This window comes from Gopherus evgoodei, chromosome 2 (genome assembly GCF_007399415.2).
Source record: "Gopherus evgoodei ecotype Sinaloan lineage chromosome 2, rGopEvg1_v1.p, whole genome shotgun sequence".
Lineage (NCBI taxonomy): Eukaryota > Metazoa > Chordata > Testudines > Testudinidae > Gopherus > Gopherus evgoodei.
The window spans coordinates 291,011,732-291,032,688 of NC_044323.1; the positions used below are offsets into that span (position 1 = coordinate 291,011,732).

General features: G+C 47.7%; 1 protein-coding gene across 1 annotated transcript in view; it reads right to left on the reverse strand.

Annotated features, from left to right (window-relative positions):
* The window catches only part of TSNARE1 (t-SNARE domain containing 1), a 637,975-nt gene that overhangs the window by 119,957 nt on the left and 497,061 nt on the right, over positions 1 to 20,957 (reverse strand). Inside the window, exon 10 of the mRNA XM_030553891.1 lies at positions 19,121 to 19,177. Coding sequence (XP_030409751.1) covers positions 19,121 to 19,177 — 57 coding nt within the window. The remainder of the gene's footprint in view (positions 1 to 19,120; positions 19,178 to 20,957) is intronic.

Consider the following 20,957-nt stretch of genomic DNA (forward strand, 5'->3'; position numbering starts at 1 on the left):
TCTACACAGCAGCTAGACATCCATGGCTGGCCCATGCTAGCCCATGCGGGCTCACGGGACTCAGGTTGCAGTCTTGTTTCACTGCTGTATAGAGTTCTAGGCTCGGGCTGGAGCCCATGGTCGTGGACCCTACTGGGCGGGAGGCTTCCAGAGCTCAACCTCCAGCCCAAGCACAGACATCTGCACAGCAACAAAACAGCCTGGCAGCTCAAGCCCCGCAAGTGTGAGTGGGCTGGCATGGGCCAGACGCAGGTTTTCCTTGGCAGGGTAGACACACCCAGAGAGAATGGGCCTGAAAACAGCTGACAGATATAAATAAAACACATACCAACTCCAACCAAATTCCCTCTCACAAGTCACGGAAGAATCTGTCCCATTTCTTTCTTAAAATTGCAGATCTTTTCATTAAAATTCAATTCTCAAATTCCAATTCAGACAGAAGATATGCATATACTTTTAAAAACAAAATAATAATAAAACTAAAAACTTCCTTTCTGGCCCCCAGCCAAGACAGGAGCTGAAGGTGCCAAGTTTCCGCTAACAGATGTTTTCAGCAACTCCTTGAAGAAGTCCTCCTCCAGGGAAACATGACAAAATGGTTACCTACCTGTACTCTGGCTGCTGTTCTTCAGAATGTGGGTGCACGTGTGCTGAGCTCAGGTGTGTGTGTGCCCAGTGCACTGCAGCCATGGCTGTAGTTTGAGGGGACAGGGCGGGCATTGCCCTTCATGGAGAGGCAAAGCTTGGGGGGGTCACAAGGGGGCACATGCCACTGCTCCCCGATTTCTCCAGGGGGCTCTGTCCTTCGCATGCTGCACCTTCCTTCCCCCAGCAAGTTTCCAACTCACTTGGCCACTGTCTCCTAGTGAGAGTGGCCACTCTGGGATGCCACCTCCTGAGTCCTAGTACCTGTTGTCAACTCAACGTTTGATGGGAGCCCTGCATGGCCATCATCCTGCTTCTCGTACAAAGGTGAGTGCCTACTGGGGGGAGGCAGGGCAAGGGAGTGGAGCAGGGCAGGGGAAATGGAGGAAGGGTGAAAGAGGCAGTGGGGAAGGAAGGGGGATGGTATAGAGCAGGGAGAAGAGAAGGATAGGGGAATGGGGCAGATAAAAGGGGAAGTGGGGGGACGGGGATAAAGGCAGAGAACAATGGGAAGAGGAAAGGGGATGGTGTGGGGAGGGGATGGAAGGAAGGTAGCCGCAGCAGTACCAGGAGACACCAGAGCGGCAGCATCACTGCAGCAGCCAGTGCTGGAGTGGCCACAGCTCCTGTGCTCAAGTCGCCACAGCAGGCAGCAACAGCAGCTGGGATGCCCCTATATAAGCTGACCCCTCTTCCCTGCCTTCATGACCTGCAACACCAGCAGCCCAGGTACCACTCCAGGTTGGGGGAGAGAGCCAGTGAGCCAGGGGAAGTGGCTTCAGTGCATGTTCATACACATGCACATATACATGTGTTGCCCACCGAAATATAGCAGTCAAACTACGCCTATGACTTGAACCAGAGTTTTCTGCAGCAATAACATGAGGCAGTATATGTGCTCTGCACATCCTCTTGGTCCATCCCAAGACTATGTAAAGGTTGAACTGCCCAAATTCTCTCAGTTAGAATCACAGAGTATAAGGGTTGGAAGGGATCTCAGAAGGTCATCTAGTCCAACTCCCTGCTCAAAACAGGACCAACACCAACTAAATCATCCCAGCCAGGACTTTGTGAAGCCTGACCTTAAAAACCTCTAAGGAATTAGATTCCACCACCTCCCTTGGTAACCCATTCCAGTGTTTCACCACCCTCCAAGTGAAAAAGTTTTTCCTAATATCCAACCTAAACCTCCCACTGTAACTTGAGACCATTACTCCTTGTTCTGTCATCTGCTACCACCAAGAACAGTCTAGATCCATCCTGTTTGGAACCCCTTTTCAGGTAGTTGAAAGCAGCTATCAAATCCCCCCTCAAGCTGATCAGACCATGCCCGTCCCTGTCTGTTTAGACAGTATATCACAGTTGTATTGCCAGTCAATATCTGAACCAACAAACCCTTCATGTAAGGGAGAAAAGCACATGAACTGCCCAAAGCTCGAGAACATTGATACAAAGAGCTGTTTCTCATTCCATCCATAATGCTTGAGTTTTCAACCCAAAAAGGAGTGCACCCCTTCCTATAAATCAATTTCTCCAGGAGAAGAGCCTGGGTCCAAGCATCTGTCAAAGACAACTGAGCAAATACCCATACCACAGGCTCCCACTTTAAGCCCAGTGAGCAGTGGATTCCACCAGTGCTCAGCATCAAAATTAACTACTAAAATAGCCAAGATAAAACAAAACAATAAGGGAAACCTAATCCCTGGGTACTAACTGCTGACTAGCTATTTATGGGGAAAGTAGAAAGCTAAACTCAGTGACTACGCAGAATAAACAATTGTGAAGCAAACCGCACATGGAGCCCTGTCATAAACAGATAGCTAAGGGTTAATGTTCTTTTACCTGTAAAGGGTTACCAAAGGGAGCCAAACACCTGACCAGAGGACCAATCAGAAACAAGACTTTTTCAAATCTGGGTGGAGAGAAGTTTTGGGTGTGAGTTCTTTTTTTTTTGTCTTGGTTCAGTGACCCTCTCGGCTCTGAGAGTGATATTTCTATCTCCAGGCTTTCTAATCTTCTGTTTCCAAGTAGTAAGTACAAGGATAGTAAGACAATAGGTTTATATTGTTTTTTTGTATTTACATGTGTGTAGTTGCTGGAATGTTTTAAATTGTATTCTTTTTGGATAAGGCTGTTTATTCATATTTTCTTTTAAGCAATTGACCCTGTATATTGTCACCTTGATACAGAGACAATTTTATGTCTTTTTCTTTCTTTTTATATAAAGCTTTCTTTTTAAGAACTGTTTAAGTGTTTTTCAGTAGTTAAGGCTAAGAAACGAAGGGAGGGGGAACATCTCTTTGTGTTAGATTTACAAAGCCTGACTTTGCATACCCTCTGGCTGAGGGGAGAGAGAGATTTGATCTCTCGGTACTTGTGTTTCAAGGACTTGAAGCAGGGAATCTCCTAGGGAACCCAGGGCGGGGAAATCTGGGAGGAGGGGGAAGGGAAATGGTTTATTCCCCTTTGTTGTGAGACTCAAGGAATCTGAGTCTTGGGGTCCCCCAGGGAAGGTTTTGGGGAGACCACAGTGAGCCAGACACTGAAATCTTCTGGCTGGTGGCAGTGATACCAGATCCAAGCTGGTAATTAAGTTTGGAGGTTTCATGCTAGTTTCTCATGTTCTGAACTCTAAGGTTCAGATCTGAGTAGGAAAGTTATGACAAGCCCTGACTCAGGCAATGTGTGATGAGAAGGAACTGAACGGGGCAAGGGCAGCATCACCCTTACATTACCTCAGGACAGCCCACAAGTTGGCTATGGCGCACGAGACGCCGCAATGGGCACTCAGGCAGAAAACTCCAGTTTGGCGGGCAGACACACCCCTGAGTGGAATACACACATGCAACCACTCAACGAAGAATCTTAAACTCAAGGGAATTAACTGACTTTCCAATATGCTATTTCATGAGGTAGCTGCTTTGGTAAGCCTTTCCTCAGCCATCTGGGGGTGAAGGCCCCTCTCCTCCCCAGCTTGACCCTGCTTAGATTGTGGGTCTTCCAGATATGGTAAGAGGGAACACACTATACCACTCCACCAAGTCCCAACAAGGAGGTACCCCAGTTCCGTCCCATTACTAACTAGACTGAGTAGCTGGTCAGGTGAATTGGAGAAATAAGTTGCTTCACAAATGCGTTGAAACAACTTACTTTTCTGCAGAGCAAGATGGGAGGAAGGGGAAAAAATGTGACTCTGAGGCTATGTCTATATTGCATAGTTAGCCTACGTGGCTGACACCTGAGTCCGAGCACTCGGGTTCACAGAGTCCAAGGCCAGAAGGGACCATTGTGATCACCTAGTCTGATCTCTGGCATCACAAAGAAATTGCCTAAATCAATTCCTGTTAGATCCAGATGAGATCTTTTAGGGAAAAAAAAAAACATCCAATCTTCATTTAAAAATTGCCAGTGATGAAGAACCCACCACAACTTGTGGTAAATTGTTTCAATGGTTAAATACTCTTGCTGTTACATTTTTATGCTTTATTTCCACTCTGAATGTGTCTAATTTCAACTCCTAGCCACTGGTTGTTGTTACATCTTTGTCTGCTAGGCTGAAGAGTCTATTTCAAAAATGTGTTCCCATGTGGGTACTTACAGACTGTGATCAAATCAGCCCTTAACCTTCTCTTTGTCAAGCTACGTAGATTGAGCTCCTTGAGTGTTTTACTATAACACATGTTTTCTAATCCCTTGATCATTCTCCTGGCTTTTCTCTGAACCATCTCCAATTAATCAACATCCTTCTTGAATACTGGGCACCAGAACTGGACACAGCATCCGAGCAGCAGTCACTCCAGTACCAAAAACAGAGGTAAAATAACCTCTCTAGTCCTGTTCAGATGCATAAACAGAGGAGCTCACATTCAGCTGATGATGCACCATGACCCCCAAATCTTTTTCAGAGTCACTGCTTCCCAAGATAGAGTCCCCATCACGTAACTATGGTCTGTGTTATTTAGTTACAGGTGTGTACATTTATATTCAAGCTGTTCTAAAACAGTGTTTGCATATACCCAGTTTAGCAAGTGATACAGATTGCTCTGTATCCATGACCAGTCCTCTTTGTTATGTACCACCTCCCCCAATTTTTGTGTCATCTGTAAACTTCATCAATAATGATTTTGTTTTCTTCCAGGTCATTGATAAAAAGATAAAACAGCATAGGGCCAAAAACTGATCTGTACAGGACCCCACTAAAAACTCATCCATTTGATGATGAGTCGCCATTTACAACTACATCTTGAGATTTATCAATTAGCCAGTTTTTAATCCATGGAATATGTGCCATGTTAGTTTTATAGCATGCTAGGTTTTTTTCTCAATCAAATTTTTTTGCGGTAGCAAGACAAACGCCTTAGAGAAGTATTTTGCACTCTTACCTGCACCAAACTTGTAACCTTGTAAAAACAAAAAACAAAACTCAAGTTAGTTTGACAGGATCTATTTTCCATAAACCTATGTTGATTGGCATTAATTCTATTACCATTCTCTATATAGCATTTTATACTACCATTCTCCTTGCCCTGTGAACAGAATATACATACAGGCAAGGCTGTATTGTAGAGTCACCCCCTGTGCTGCTGGCTGTAGTCGGCGGGTAGTAATCAATCTATCGGGGATTGATTTATCACGTCTCATCTAGATGCGATACATCAATCCCCGAATTGACGCCCGTACTCCACCTTCGCAGGAGGAGTAAGCAGCGTTGATGGGAGAGCCACGGCAGGCGACTTGCCGTGGTGAGGACAGCCAGGTAAGTCGAACTAAGATACTTCGACTTCAGCTATGCAAATAGTGTAGCTGAAGTTTCCTATCTTAGATTGACCCCCCTCTCCCCCACTGCAGACCAGCCCTTAGAAAGGCAAAGCCGAAAAGGGGATATCTGTCTCCGGTTCATTAACGCAATTACCAAGGACTTATATCTTCATGCTAGTGATGCAAGGGCTATGCTATTTTTAAATGTATTCTTCTGGGAAAAATACCACTGCCATTCATCTTTAATCACATTATAAATGCCGCTGTCAAAGAGGGTTTAGAAGAATACAATATTCTTCCCTTCAATAATCCATCTCCTCAGGGGGTTAAATGCATTAAATAATGCTGCATTCACTTTGGAACAAGGTGACACACTGAGTAAGGTTTCACATTCGTTTCCTGGTAACTACCTGACTTTTGCCAGAGAAAGAGTCGATTTCAACTCTTGCAATGTAATTTCTGAAGGGGGAGGGGCGGGAAAATGGATGAGGTCATCTAAATGATGAAGCATCATCACCACCCAGGCTAAACCCACCCACCCTTCCACTGAGCATAAACGACATGCTTATTACATCAGCAGCTTCCTGCTCAAGGAAGAAAAATAAAAACAAAATTGTGCAGTTAACAAAATCCAAGCAAACACAACCAGTCCAGGAATTAGAATGATTTTTATTTTATTTTATTGCTCCAGAGCCTTAGATTTGCTACAGACCAATACTAACGTTAGTCAGTCCAGAGATTTAGCCTATATTGGTTTTAACTTTAACACTGAAGCCTGCACAAAGCCAACTGCAGGGGGGAAAACTGCATCCACATCTGAAACAGGCTGTGTATTGGACAAGGAATCGCTGGCATGGGTCAGCCTACAGGCAGCCGTGCTGGCTGTGACTGCACAGCCGTCAGTATAATTTGTGCGCAGAGCAAAGACTCTGGCTTCTGTCAGTATATAGCCAGCAGCACCGGCTGTGGCTGCACAGTGCAGCACTGTCAATATATATACACTGTGCAAGGAGATAGGCATTAGTCAGTGCATAGGCAAAAGCACTGTTCGAGACTCCAGTAAGATCGGTATAGACATTGGGCAATGATTGCCTGTCTACACTCTTATATACAGTGGTCCCCTGTACAATCTTTCCAGTTAGGCCTTAAACAACACCATGTCAGGGTCTGCACTCTCCCTTGTACTTAGCATCAGAAATAACATGGGGACACTGTAAATATTTAGGTAATTAAGTCAATTTAAAAGTGTTATAGAGCAATCGCTGACTAGGGAGGCTCACTAAAGTGGACACTGGTGGAGCCATGTTATGTGACTGAGCCTCGCTCGCTAATATCAAGCCCCCATAGCACTGTCTTCTAATTAACCAGGCACATGCAGGCAGGCATTTCATTTCAGTACCTCACAAGCCACCCACACACCCCTGGCGTCACCGTTTCCCACACACTCATTCTATGTGCGTTACATCTCGAGCGCGGCAGGATTGAAGAATACAAATGCAAGCGCTGACACAGGAAGGCAGTAAGTCTTGGGGTACTCATTTCAGACAAAACAACCTGTCATTCAGCCTGTGTGAAGACTCTGATAATGACTCAGAGACTGGGGTATGGGATGGGAGTGGCTGAATATGCTGGTTTAAACATCAAAGCACATGGATTATTGTGGAGGCTTAGCACAAGAGACTCACTCTCCGCTGCTGTTCCTCCTACAAATGACCTATTCCCTTTTGAGCTTTCAAAGAAAAGAAAATTCCAGTCATTGAATACGAAATCTTTCGTCCATGTGCCAGATACAGACAGCTGTATTTTTCAGCTAAATCAGCAACCACTCCACCTGTGGCTATGATTTTTGGCAAACCCAAATAATAACTGAAAACCCTGTGAGAACCTTAAGCAAAAGAAGGAGCCCTGAAGAGAGTTCACCCATGCAGAATACACTGGAGCTGCTGACATACTGACCCACTCAAGACGAGCGATTGTGCTTAAGCTGGATCCTCCCTGGTCTATTTCAGTGTAGCTGATGGTATGGCAGGGTACTTGCTTTAGAACTCACTCCTCCTTTTCATTCAATGTAGCTTGTACTTGTTTATCTTCAGGACACACTGCAGGGCACAGGGCGCTGGACTAGAGGACCTCCTGACGTCCCCTCCAGCTCTAAATTTCTATGGTGCTATGATTTATGGCACACTGCAAAACTCCTCTTTCATAGAAAATCATAGAATATCAGGTTTGCAAGAGACCTCAGGAGGTCATTTAGTCCAACCCCCTGATCAGTGAGGTGTTTGGGGAAGGAGATGTTATATGAGAAGTAATAACTGACAAGAACAAGATACTTTTCCTCAATTTTCCTTTGCAACATGGTTTAAGGAGGTACAGCCATACATTGCGGAGTTGCTGCTGGCTTTTGTTTTTTACATTTGATTGTGCATTTATGTGTCTGTTAAAGGAGTCTAGAGTTTGTGATCAGTGTCTCTTGATAGATACTGTAAAGCCAAATAAGCAAAATAGAATAATTCATTAAACATTAATGCAAATACCTTAAAACAAAGTCTCCTGAAGTTTCACTTTGCATCCTTTAAAGCAACGGTTCTCAAATTTCATCGCAATGTGACCCCCTTCTGACAACAAAAAAATACTACACAACCCCAGGAGGGGGGGGACCAAAGCCTGAGCCCGCCCAAGCCCCATCATCCCGGGGGTTGGAGGGCAAAGCCAAAGCCCCACTGCCCCAGGCCAGGAGGCCTGTAACCTTAGCCCCGCCTCCCAAGGTTGAAGCCCTCGGGTTTAGGATTGGGCTTTGGCTCTGGGCCTCAGCAAGTCTAAGCCAGCCCTGGTGACTCCATTAAAATGGGGTCCCGACCCACAGTTTGAGAAGCACTGCTTTAAAGCATTGCCACCAGAGAGGGAATGCAAAGGAAATTCATTACTTCCGAAAGGATTCTCATTAGGATTTAGGTAACTGAACATCTCACCATGCCTGCCCACTAGTACAAGTGAAAGATTGTAGGCTACAGATTCTATCAGTTTTTAAACCTGTTACACTGAATTGCAATTGGGAAAGGGGGGAGGGATGAATCCTCTGCATTGTGGCATCATTCTCATGGAACATCAGGAAATTCTCTGTGTGATTTCCAAAACAAGCACAAATCAGCTCTCTTGCACATATGCTGCATTTTATATAACTGTACAAGGTGTTAACAGTAATGCCTTAAAATATGCACAATATAGTCGAGTTGCTGTGGAAACCATAATTTTGAATTTCCTGATTCCTGTGCGGGTGGGGAAAAAAATCTACCATAACAGTCATTGCTTTAACATCAGCAAGTTTTATACATTTAATTTCTTATGTATATTTTAAAGAGGGAGAAAACAAAAAGATCCCAGATGGATTATAGAAGGAAATATACGCACACACACAAGTTCAGACCTGATCTGAGCATGTCCATCAGGGAATTGCATATACAGCCTCAGGTACTGCAGGCACCCAAGCTGGCCATATGCAAATCTGCCTATGTACACAAGTATGTTTTGAAGATGTGGGCCTGTCAGATATGAATTTCCACAAAAAGACATTTCAGAACCGCCATTTCACATGCACTGAAGTAAAAAGTCACCAACTTTAACTGGCAAAGTGTAAGATATGAAGAAAAGGGACTTCCAGCTAAGACATGTTTAGCCCAGCCCCTAACAGCTCAGCCAAGGGGAAAAAATCCCTTCTGCTTCACTTAGTAAACATGTTATCTTTGAACCGTGACAGTCCTAGTTTGTGTCTCAGCTGTGGTTACATCAAATCAGGACAAGCATGGAATCCCACCACAAACTAGAGATCTCCGCTAACTGTTGAAGTCCACTCCAGTGACTGACGCTAGACATCTAACACAGCAGCAACATAGCAGTAAAACAAGCGGAGCATCTATTTTTTAAATTTTCACTGTGTAACACAAACTGGATTCTTCTGATATCCATGATGCTAGCTCCTTCCTTTGGAACTCTATTCTGTCCCGATAACATTTCTCAATGTATTTATAAATCACTAGTCTGGGATTTTATCTTTGTTGGGCAAATATTTCAATGTCATCCCTTCTGTCACCACTGTCATCCACAAATCAACGGTGACTGATCTTCAGTGGTAGAGCTGGCCATCTTGGGCTCAGCTCTTCAAGGGGCTGCGAGCTCTCCAGACATGGTTGATTCAGACTTTGAATAAAGGTTCATATAATTTCACCAATCCTCATTAAAAAAATAAATGGCCTGATTTTCAGAAGGGCAGTCCAGCAACTGCTCCCGTTAAGTTGAACGTAAGCTGTGGCTGGTCAGCATGCCTGAGATTCAGACCAGTAGACTATAGCCTGGCAATGCTTCCAACGTCACAGTTTATCACGCGGACAATATTTTATGTTAGCTTAATTTTTAATCCTGACTGGAGCCAAATAAATTACCTTAAATCCATTTAGATCCTTAACCGCAGCTTTGAATAATTTTCTAACTCACCATTTAAAGCACATAATGATAATAAAGCACCTAAAGATAATAGAAGTTCTCTTATGAATATTAGATCAATTTCCCCAAATTACTGGGGTTTTAAGGGCCAAATCTAAATCAAGTCATTGTTTTATATTGGCTTTAGTGGGTTCAGGATTTAGCTTATGAAGAATATGTACAGGAAGCAATTTTGGTGTTCTAAGTTACCTATTTTCTTTAAAAAAAATGTGGGTTAAAAATGGCTTTCAGTTGTATATAAAAATCAGTGTAGCTACAATGATGAATCACAGAATATCAGGGTTGGAAGGGACCTCAGGAGGTCATCTAATTCAACCTCCTGCTCAAAGCAGGACCAATCCCCAAACAGATTTTTACCCCTGTTCCCTAAATGGCCCCCTCAAGGACTGAACTCACAAAAGACGGTTACTCACCTTTGTAACTGTTGTTCTTCGAGATGTGTTGCTCATATCCATTCCAGTTAGGTGTGTGCGCGCTGCGTGCACGTTCGTCGGAGAAACTTTTACCCTAGCAACCCAGGCGGGTCGGCTGGGCGCCCCCTGGAGTGGCGCCGCTATGGCACCCAATATATATCTCAGCCGACCCGGCCACCCTTCAGTTCCTTCTTGCCGGCTACTCCGACAGTGGGGAAGGAGGGCGGGTGTGGAATGGATATGAGCAACACATCTCGAAGAACAACAGTTACAAAGGTGAGTAACCGTCTTTTCATCTTCGAGTGATTGCTCATATCCATTCCAGTTAGGTGAATCCCAAGCCTACCTAGGCGGTGGGGTCGGAGTGAGAAGTCGCGGCATGGAGCACTGCCAAGCCGAAGGCCGCGTCATCTCTGGACTGCTGGACCAGGGTGTAATGGGAAGCAAAGGTGTGGACCGATGACCAGGTCGCTGCCCGACAGATCTCCTGGATGAGCACACGGGCGAGGAAAGCCAGCGACGACGCCTGCGCCCTGGTAGAGTGCACAGTCACACGGCCCGTAGGAACGTGAGCCAAGTCATAGCAGGTCCTGATACAGGACGTTACCCACGAGGATAACCTCTGTGAGGAAATGGGAAGCCCCTTAATGCTGTCTGCTACTGCCACGAAAAGCTGGGGGAATTTGCGGAACCGTTTGGTCCTCTCCACATAAAAAGCAAGAGCCCGACGGACATCAAGCGAGTGGAGTTGTTGCTCCCTGCATGAGGAATGAGGCTTCGGGAAAAAAACGGGGAGGAAGATCTCCTGGTTGACGTGAAAGGCTGAGACCACCTTGGGGAGAAAGGCCGGGTGCGGTCTCAGCTGCACCTTATCTTTATGGAAGACCGTATACGGGGGATCTACCGTGAGAGCCCGGAGTTCCGACAGCCATCTAGCTGAGGTAATGGCTACTAGAAAGGCAGTCTTCCAAGAAAGATAGAGCAGGGAGCAAGTCGCTAACGGCTCAAAGGGGGGCCCCATGAGCCGAGTCAGAACCAGGTTGAGATCCCAGGTAGTGGCAGGGGGGCGGACGTCGGGGTATAGACGTTCCAGCCCCTTCAGGAATCTAGTCACCATCGGGTGACAGAAAACGGAGCGGCCATCCCCACCCGGATGAAAGGTGGAGATAGCCGCCACGTGAACCCGAAGGGACGATATCGCCAGGCCCTGTTGCTTGAGGGACCAAATATAGTCCAAAATATCGGCGACCGAAACTTCCATAGGGAGAAAACCCCTCTCCGTGCACCAACAGGAGAAACGCTTCCACTTGGCCGAGTACGTCGCTCTGGTGGAAGGCTTTCTGCTGCCCAAGAGTACCTCACGTACCGGGGTAGAGCATCGTAATTCGGATCTGGTCAGCCACGCAGGAGCCATGCTGCTAGGTGCAGCGACTGGAGGTCCGGGTGACAGAGAGTACCGTGGTCCTGGGTGATCAGGTCCGGGTGAAGGGGCAGGGGGACTGGGTTGGCTATGGCCAGGTCCAGCAACATGGGGTACCAATGTTGCCTGGACCACGCTGGAGCTACCATAATCACGCGGGCCCTGTCCCTGCGCACCTTCAGAAGGACCTTGTGTACCAGTGGGAACTCGTAGAACAAGTGGGTCGTCCACGGAATAAGGAAGGCGTCCGCTATAGACCCGGGTTCCCGGCCCTGAAAGGAGCAGAACGCCTGGCATTTCCTGTTCCCCTTGTCCCCGTGAAGAGGTCCACGCGGGGACAACCCCACCTCTGGAAGAGTGAGAGGGCGACGTCCAGGCGAAGGGACCACTCGTGTGTGAGGAAAGATCTGCTCAGGCGGTCCGCCAGCATGTTCCGTACTCCGGGGAGGAAGGAAACCGTGAGGTGAATGGAGTGGGCTATACAAAAGTCCCAGAGTTGCATCGCCTCGTGACATAGGGGAGAGGATCTGGTGCCGCCCTGCTTGTTGATATAGTACATGGTCGTTGTGTTGTCGGTGAACACCGCGACACAACGACCTAGGAGCTGATGAGAGAATGTTTGACAAGCAAGGCGGACTGCTCTTAACTCCCGCATGTTGATGTGTAAATCCACCTCCTGCGGGGACCACAGGCCCTGTGTCCTCAGGGTTCCCAGGTTGGCCCCCCAGCCGAGATCTGAGGCATCCGTTGTTAGGGACACCGAGGGTTGGGGCGGATGAAACGGGAGACCCGCACACACGATGGACTGGTCTAGCCACCACCGGAGGGAATCCAGCACCCCCTGGGGGATGGTGATAACAGTGTCCAGCGAATGTCTGGTCGGCCGGTACTGCGTGATGAGCCAAGATTGGAGGGGCCTCATGCGGAGCTGCGCATAACCTGTCATGAATGTGCAGGCCGCCATGTGGCCTAAGAGGGTTAGGCATGTCCTTATAGAGGTCAGGGGGGCCGCCTGCAAGCGTTGAATAATGGCCGACAGTGACTGGAACCTGGGCAACGGCAGAAGGGCCCTGGCCAAGGTGGAGTCCAGAACGGCCCCGATGAACTCTATCCTCTGCGTGGGGAGCAGAGTGGACTTGTCCACGTTGATAATGAGGCCCAAGGTAGTAAAGAGGCCGCTGATCCTGCGGACGTGGTTGCGGACCTGCAGCTCCGATGTGCCTCGGATCAGCCAGTCATCGAGGTAAGGGAACACGTGAATGCAACTGCGCCGAAGATATGCAACGACGACAGCCATGCATTTGGTGAATACACTCGGGGCCGTAGAGAGGCCAAACAGGAGGACCGCGAATTGGTAGTGATGGCGGTCGACCACGAACCGAAGGAAATGCCTGTGATGTGGTAATATGGCGATATGAAAGTAAGCGTCCTGCATGTCGAGGGCGGCGTACCAGTCTCCAGGATCCAGGGATGGGATAATGGTCCCCAGGGATACCATGCGGAACTTCAACTTCACCAGATGTTTGTTGAGTTCCTGCAGGTCGAGGATAGGTCTGAGGCCTCCCTTGGCCTTGGGGATGAGGAAGTAGCGGGAATAAAACCCCTTGCCCTTCTTGTTCTCCGGAACCGCCTCTATGGCCCCTTTGTCGAGAAGCGTCTGCACCTCCTGGCGGAGGACTTGCTCGTGAGAGGGGTCCCTGAAGAGGGATGAGGGTGTGGGGGCAGGAGGGAGGGAAAGACGTAAACTGCAGACGGTATCCCGTCTGCACAGTGCGTAAGACCCATCGGTTGGATGTTATTTGGGTCCACGCCTGAAGGAAAAACGAAAGGCGGTTGGAAAACGAGGGGGAAGGATCCATGGGGGAAACTGGTACTGCGCCCTCGGGCGCACCTTCAAAACGAACATTTGGGTCCAGGCGGGGCTTTGGAGGAGCTCTGATTCTGCCCCCCTTGGTTCCCCGACTGTCTGCGCCTGCCATTTCTGCCACGGTGCCTATTGAGGTCCTGGCGCTGGCGGAGCTGGGGGAACGGCTGGCGCTGCTGCTGTTGCTGCGGCTGGAAGGGTCTGCGTTGTGTCCCGGGAGTATGCATCCCAAGGGAGTGCATGATGACCCGATTGTCCTTTAGACTTTTTAGTCTGGGGTCTGTCTTCTCCGAGAACGGGAGGTCCTGGATGGTATATTGGAGCTCCGGTGGAAGGCCAGAAACCTGAAGCCAGGAGATGCGGTGCATTGTAACCCCTGAGGCGGGGGTACGAGCGGCCGAGTCTGCTGCATCCAAGGAGGCCTGCAACGAGGTTCTTGCGACCTTCTTGCCCTCATCAAGAATTGCCGCAAATTCTTGACGCGCCTCCTGTGGCAACAGCTCCTTAAACTTATCCGCTGCCACCCAAGAGTTAAAGGCGTAGCGGCTAAGAAAGGTTTGCTGGTTGGAAACCCTGAGCTGAAGGGCCCCCGCCGAATACACCTTGCGGCCGAGGAGGTCCATACGCCTGGCCTCCTTGGATTTGGGAGCTGGGGCTTCTTGTCCATGACACTCCCTCTCGTTCACCGACTGCACTACGAGGGAGCAGGGTGTTGGGTGAACATGGAGGTACTCATAGCCCTTGGAGGGGGCCATGTACTTCCGTTCCACGCCTCGCGCCACAGGGGGGATGGAGGCCGGCGATTGCCAGATCGTATTGGCGTTGGCCTGGATAGTCCGAATAAAGGGCAGGGCGACCCTGGTGGCAGCATCTGAGGAAAGGATGCTCACCACGGGATCTTCGATCTCGGAGACCTCCTCCGCTTGTAGGTTTAAGTTCTGCGCTACGCACCTGAGGAGGTCCTGATGTGCCCTGAGGTCGAGTGGGGGAGGGCTGGTGGAAGAAGTGTCTGCCACAGCCTCATCGGGAGAAGACGATGAGGAGACCCCTGGCACGAGAGTGTCCATAGGGGGGTCTGTCTGAGCCTGTGCCTCTGACTCCGGAGGGAGTTCAGGGTCCTGCTGTTTGGACCTGTCCTCCGCGTCCGGAGAGGGAGGGGGGCGAGACAACGATGCCTCCGGCGCCCTGTGCTCCGTCGTCGCAGGCCTAGGAGGAAGCTGCTGGGAGCCCTGGGCTTGGTGGTACGCCCAGGGCATCCAGAATCCCCACTGCTGCGGTCCCTGGTCCTGTTGAGGAGGGTCTTGAAAAAGGGCCGCGTGCCTGTCTGTGTCCAGTGCATAAACACTGCCCGCCTGTGACGATACAGACGGCTGTCTGGAGGGCCATGGAGGAGCCGAACGCGGAAGGTAGCCATCCCTTCGTCCTGACGCCGAAGATGTTCTCGGTGCCGGGGACCGGTACCGGGAGTCATACCGGTGCCGGGATCGGGACCGGGGCCTGTCTTGGACTCGGTGCCGGGAGCGGGACCGGTACCTGCCGCCGACTCGGTGCCGGGATCGGGACTGAGACCTGCCACCGACACGGTGCCAGGAGGTCGACCGGGACCGGGACCTGCCACCAGCTCGGTGTTGGGAGGTCGACCGGGGAGTTGATCGACGGCGGGAACGGCTCCTAGAGTCCCGGTGCCGGTATCGGTGACTGGAACCAGACCGGGACTGTTTGGAGGATGACCGGTGCCGCGAGTGCGACCGGTACCGCCGAGGGGAGCGGTGCTGGGACTGCGAGCGGCGCCGGGATCAGGAGTGTCCACGGTGACGGGACCTGGACAGCGAACGTGAGTCCCGAGACGGTGCTCTCATCGTCGGCTTGCCTCTGGACACAACCCGCACCGGAGGTACCGGGGGTGGAGGCTGAGCTGGCTCTGTCAGAGCGATTAGGTCCTGTGCCGAGGCAAAAGTCTCCAGCGTCGATGGGACCAATAGCTCAACCCCAGATCTTATGGGGGAGCTAGGAGGGACCGGACTCGACGGACCCTCCGGGCCCAGAGTCGACGGGATCCCTGTCGGTGGCGGTCCAGTGCCGGTGTAGTGGCGACGGTCTGTGAAGCTGCCGGGTTGAGTGCCGCTTCCATAAGGAGAGTCCTCAGTCTCTGGTCTCTCTCCTTCTTTGTTCTAGGCTTAAAAGCCTTACAAATGCGGCACTTCTCCGAGATGTGCGATTCCCCCAGGCACTTTAGGCACGCGTCGTGGGGATCGCTGGTCGGCATCGGCTTCTTACAGGCCGTGCATTGTTTGAAGCCCGGCGAACCAGGCATGGGCCTGGTGCCGGGTGCCGGGAAGGGCTACGGCCCAAACCGGCGAACAAATATTTACAACTATTTACAAAATACTACTCAACTAACTATACTTAACAACTATTTATTACTAACTACAACTATGAACTGTACAACGAAGGAGAGCTAGGGACGTGGAAGGCAGCCAAGCTGTGTTCCACAGTTCCAACGACCGACACGGGGGTAAGAAGGAACTGAGGAGCGGGTGGGCTGGCAGGGGTATATATCAAGCGCCATGGCGGCGCCACTCTAGGGGGCGACATGCCGGCCCACTGGAGTTGCTAGGGTAAAAAGTTTCCGACGAACGTGCATGCACAGCGCGCACACCTAACTGGAATGGATATGAGCAATCACTCGAAGAAGAACCCTAGGTTTAGCAGGCCAATGCTCTAACCACTGAGTTATCCTTCCCCCCAGAAGTAGAATGTGGTCCAAGATGTCCAATATTTCTGTGGCTATCCACAAAAGATCCATAGTTGGTGGAAAGCAGCCTAGCTCCATTGAGGTCAGTTTAGTCTCTCAGTTTAAACCATTTCAGGAAGGCATCCTTAATTTAGGAAGGATGCTTAAGCATGTGTTTAGCTTTAAGCAGGTACTTAGATTGTTTCTTGACTTAGAGTGTTAGTTTCCACGGAAGATGATCTATTCACAGTGAACCAGATTGTATTCCCATTGTAATCAATGCAAGTTTGTACATTGACTTAAGTGGAATCAGGATTTGGCCAACTAAAATACAAGAATATGCCATTTGGGATTTTTCTTCATAGATTCTAGGACTGGAAGGGACGTCGAGATGCCATCGAGTCCAGTCCCCTGCTCTCATGGCAGGACCAAATACTGTCTAGACCATCCCTGATAGACATTTATCTAACCTACTCTTAAATATCTCCAGAGATGAAGATTCCACAACCTCCCTAGGCAATTTATTCCAGTGTTTAACCACCCTGACAGTTAGAAACTTTTTCCTAATGTCCAACCTAAATCTCCCTTGCTGCAGTTTAAGCCCATTGCTTCTTGTTCTGTCCTTAGAGGCTAAAGTGAACAAGTTTTCTCTCTCCTCCTGATGACACCCTTTTAGATACCTAAAAACTGCTATCATGTCACCTCTCAGTCTGCTCTTTTCCAAACTAAACAAACCCAATTCTTTCAGCCTTCCTTCATAGATCATGTTCTCAAGACCTTTAATCATTCTTGTTGCTCTTCTCTGCAACCTCTCCAGTATCTCTACATCTTTCTTGAAATGCAGTGCCCAGAACTGGACACAATACTCCAGTTGAGTCCTAACCAGCGCAGAGTAGAGTGGAAGAATGACTTCTCGTGTCTTGCTCACAACACACCTGTTAATGCATCCCAGAATCACGTGTGCTTTTTTGCAACAGTATCACACTGTTGACTCATATTTAGCTTGTGGTCCACTATAACCTCTAGATCCCTTTCTGCCATACTCCTTCCTAGACAGTCTCTTCCCATTTTACATGTGTGAAACTGATTTTTCCTTCCTAAGTGGAGTACTTTGCATTTGTCTTTGTTAAACTTCATCCTGTTTACCTCAGACCATTTCTCCAATTTGTCCAGATCATTTTGAATTATGACTCTGTCCTCCAAAGCAGTTGCAATCCCTCCCACTTTGGTGGTATCTGCAAACTTAATAAGCGTACTTTCTATGCCAATATCTATGTCGTTGATGAAGATATTGAACAGAGCCGGTCCCAAAACAGACGACTGTGGAACCCTTGTTATACCTTTCCAGCAGGATTGGGAACCATTAATAACTACTCTCTGAGTACGGTTATCTAGCCAGTTATGCACCCACTTATAGTAGCCCCATCTAAACTGTATTTGCCTACTTTATCAATAAGAATATCATGAGAGACTGTATCAAATGCCTTACTAAAGTCTATGTATGCCATCATGTACAATACTCTGTCCATGATTAATCACAACTTGCTGGGGGTATGTGGGGGGGAAAAGACATCACAAGGCAATAAACATGTAACTGAATAACACAATTAAAGTATATTCCTTCCAAGATACAAAGAGCTAATGCAGTGGTCCCCAAGCTTTTCGTCTGGCAAGCACCAGATGAAGGACCATGGCAGCGGTGGAACATCCGCCCAAATACAGCCGAATTTCTGCGGCGTTTCAGCGGCGACGCTTCTCAATGACATCACTTGCTGCCGACAAATGACATCATCAAGAGACGTCGCCACTGAAATGCTGCAGAAATTTGGCGGCATTTCGGCGGATGTTCAACCGCTGGCCAGGATGCGGGTGCACTTAGGTGACCCCGCGGGTGCACCGTGTTGGGGACTCCTGAGCTAATGGAACCATTTAACAAGGCAGCTTTATCTGAGATTAAAGAAATACACTAACACCTCAGTAAACTAATACCAACTAAGTTACAACAAAGTCAGACACAGAACCTTAATTATCTGAAATTTGCAAATTAATATGAATTTTTTGCCCATTTCTTTTCGATAGTTACAGGATCATTTGTGAATCCACACCCTACTCTCCACAACAGCTCCCTAGCACAGATGGTCATTTTTTTTTAAATCAACCTGATTTTACCCATGAAAAAAATGCCATTTTCTCAAATCCAAAGTTTTATGCAACAAAAATTAAGTTTTGCCAAGAAAGAAAGAAAGAAAGAAAAAAATCAATGATCAGTGTAGCATTTGGGCTCAGGCCGCAGCCCAGGCTCTTAGACCCACCTCTCTCGCAGGGTCTCTTGCAGGGCCTGGGCTACACCCCAACCATGAATATCTACACTACAGTTTTACTGGAGTGTATAAATTCCTAAGTGACGGCACATTAAAACTGAGGTCTGAGATACAGTATCAGAAACATTCTCTACTTGTAAAAACAGTTAGATGTGAAAAAATCTCCCGAGGAAAGTCCATTTCTAGAGACATTTCAGTGTGGACAAAACAGTAGAAAGCATATGGTGGGGAACAGACCTGTATTAGCCAGGAACTGAACAACATAATTCAACATTTCTATTTTTTAGGATTCTATGATCATTGCCATCTGCCAAGGGTGACACATGCTACTGAACGATATACAATTTTAAAAGGAGGAACAACCTCATTGAATTCAGTGGAACTACTCCACATCAGTAAGGGATTACAGATTAGCACTTTATTAATGCTTCAGTTATTGTCCTCTAAAGTTCAAACGCACATACCTACCTGTTTGCTGCTTCTCTGCGCAGAAGGAAGCAAAGCTTTGGACTTCTCTGCTATTTTCTGCCAAAGGAAAAAAAAAGGATTTTTGGCATCAATGGTCAATTTTTTTTTGGGGGGGGGAGGAATCACATTTAACTCTTTTTTCATTCACATTACATTTTAAAAAAATAGAAATTAATATAACCCTGTAGCTTAGCAATGGAAAAACCGCCTTGAAGAAGCAGACCTTTCAGGAATTAAGTCATTTAAGCTTCAAGCATGACAAGGTTATCAAAACCAAAATATGCATTTAAGAAAAGACAGTCAGGACGTGGGTAAGTAGCAATTTACCAGTCAGTTCAGCTTCCTGCCACAACCGGGCATTCGCAAAATGCAACAGCTAATTTTGGCACTATGGGATTTATTTAAAAAGTCAGATGCACAGCACAGATGGAATATGCTGATGAACATGAATCTAACAACAAACAAACTCATTACACAGATATTGTTGACTTGTGATTTAACGAGACAGTGCCATCTAATTTAGACCCAGCACTTAGGTTTTTGAAACAGAGGCGGAAAGGTTGTATGAAGAGATATATGAGTAGAAATAATACAGTGGCATTTCTATTATATATATACATTTTAAAGACTAATTAGTTGGGGATTTGTCCTGCTTTGGGCATGAGATTGGACTAGGAGATTGGACTCCTGAGGTCCCTTCCAACCTTCATATTCTAGGATTCTATGGAAACTTTAAAAAAAAAAAAAACACTTTCCTGCAGCATTGGAAACCCAAACAAACAGTCTGGCTCTAAGGCAGGAGAAACAGTAAGTGAATCTTCCCAATCTACTTCCACAATCACATGCAAAAGAGTCAACTGTGTCAATGGTGTAGTGTACATGATGGTTTTTAAAAAAAATAAATTCTTTCAACTTCACTAATATAAAGTGTTATCAACAAAGGGCCCAATTCAGAAAAGCACTTAAGAACATGTTTGACTTTAATGGGTCTTAAGCAGATGCTTACAACTAAGCACATAATTAAAGAGTTTTGCTAAGCAGGGGTGGGACAGCCCACATTCAAAATGAAGTACAGGTTAAAGCAGTTAATCAAGGCCAGAGAAAGAACTAGTGGTTATTCAGACACCTGACTTTTACCCTGATGGTACCTCTTTGGTACCCATCAGAAATATAACTGGTTTGTGTGTGTGTTTAATAAAAATAAATCAAATCCTATTAGATCCTCATTGAAAGTGTCTTGTATGCAAATATTAGGGCTGGATTGTATGCTTCAAATATTTCATTTGCACAGAATCCCCTTTTTCCCAACTTTTGACACAAGTGCATGGCACTTCCATTGCAGAAGGGTAAGTAGGAGCTCAAGTTTGGTAAGGCTGCGCTTCAGCAGGGTTTGGAGTACTCAAGCAGATGCCTCATTGAGTAGGGCTGGCTGGGACTTTTCCAACAAAGTGGCTTTTTTGCTGGGAAATGCCAATTTGTTGAAACTGAAGCGTTCTGTGGAAACGGTTCGGATTCGATGAACTTCAGGTGAAATGCCAGCTCGCCTAGAGGTTTGCTGGGGAGCCCAGGCTTACAGGGTCCGTAGTTCCAGGTCAACCCTCCCATGCGGACCAGGAAGACCTGGGACACCCGACTCTAGCAGGGGCTCCCAGGTATGTCTACACAACCCGTAGAAGCTGGGTGGAGAGACTTGGGCTAGCAGGGTTCATGCTAGCGCTCTAAAAACAGCTGTGAGGCTCAGTTCCACAGGCTGGGTAGACACAGCCTCAGGATATTGGCTTCCAACTCCACTGCAGTTGGTGCCCCCAACTCTGAGGCAGTCTGCATTGGGGACCTG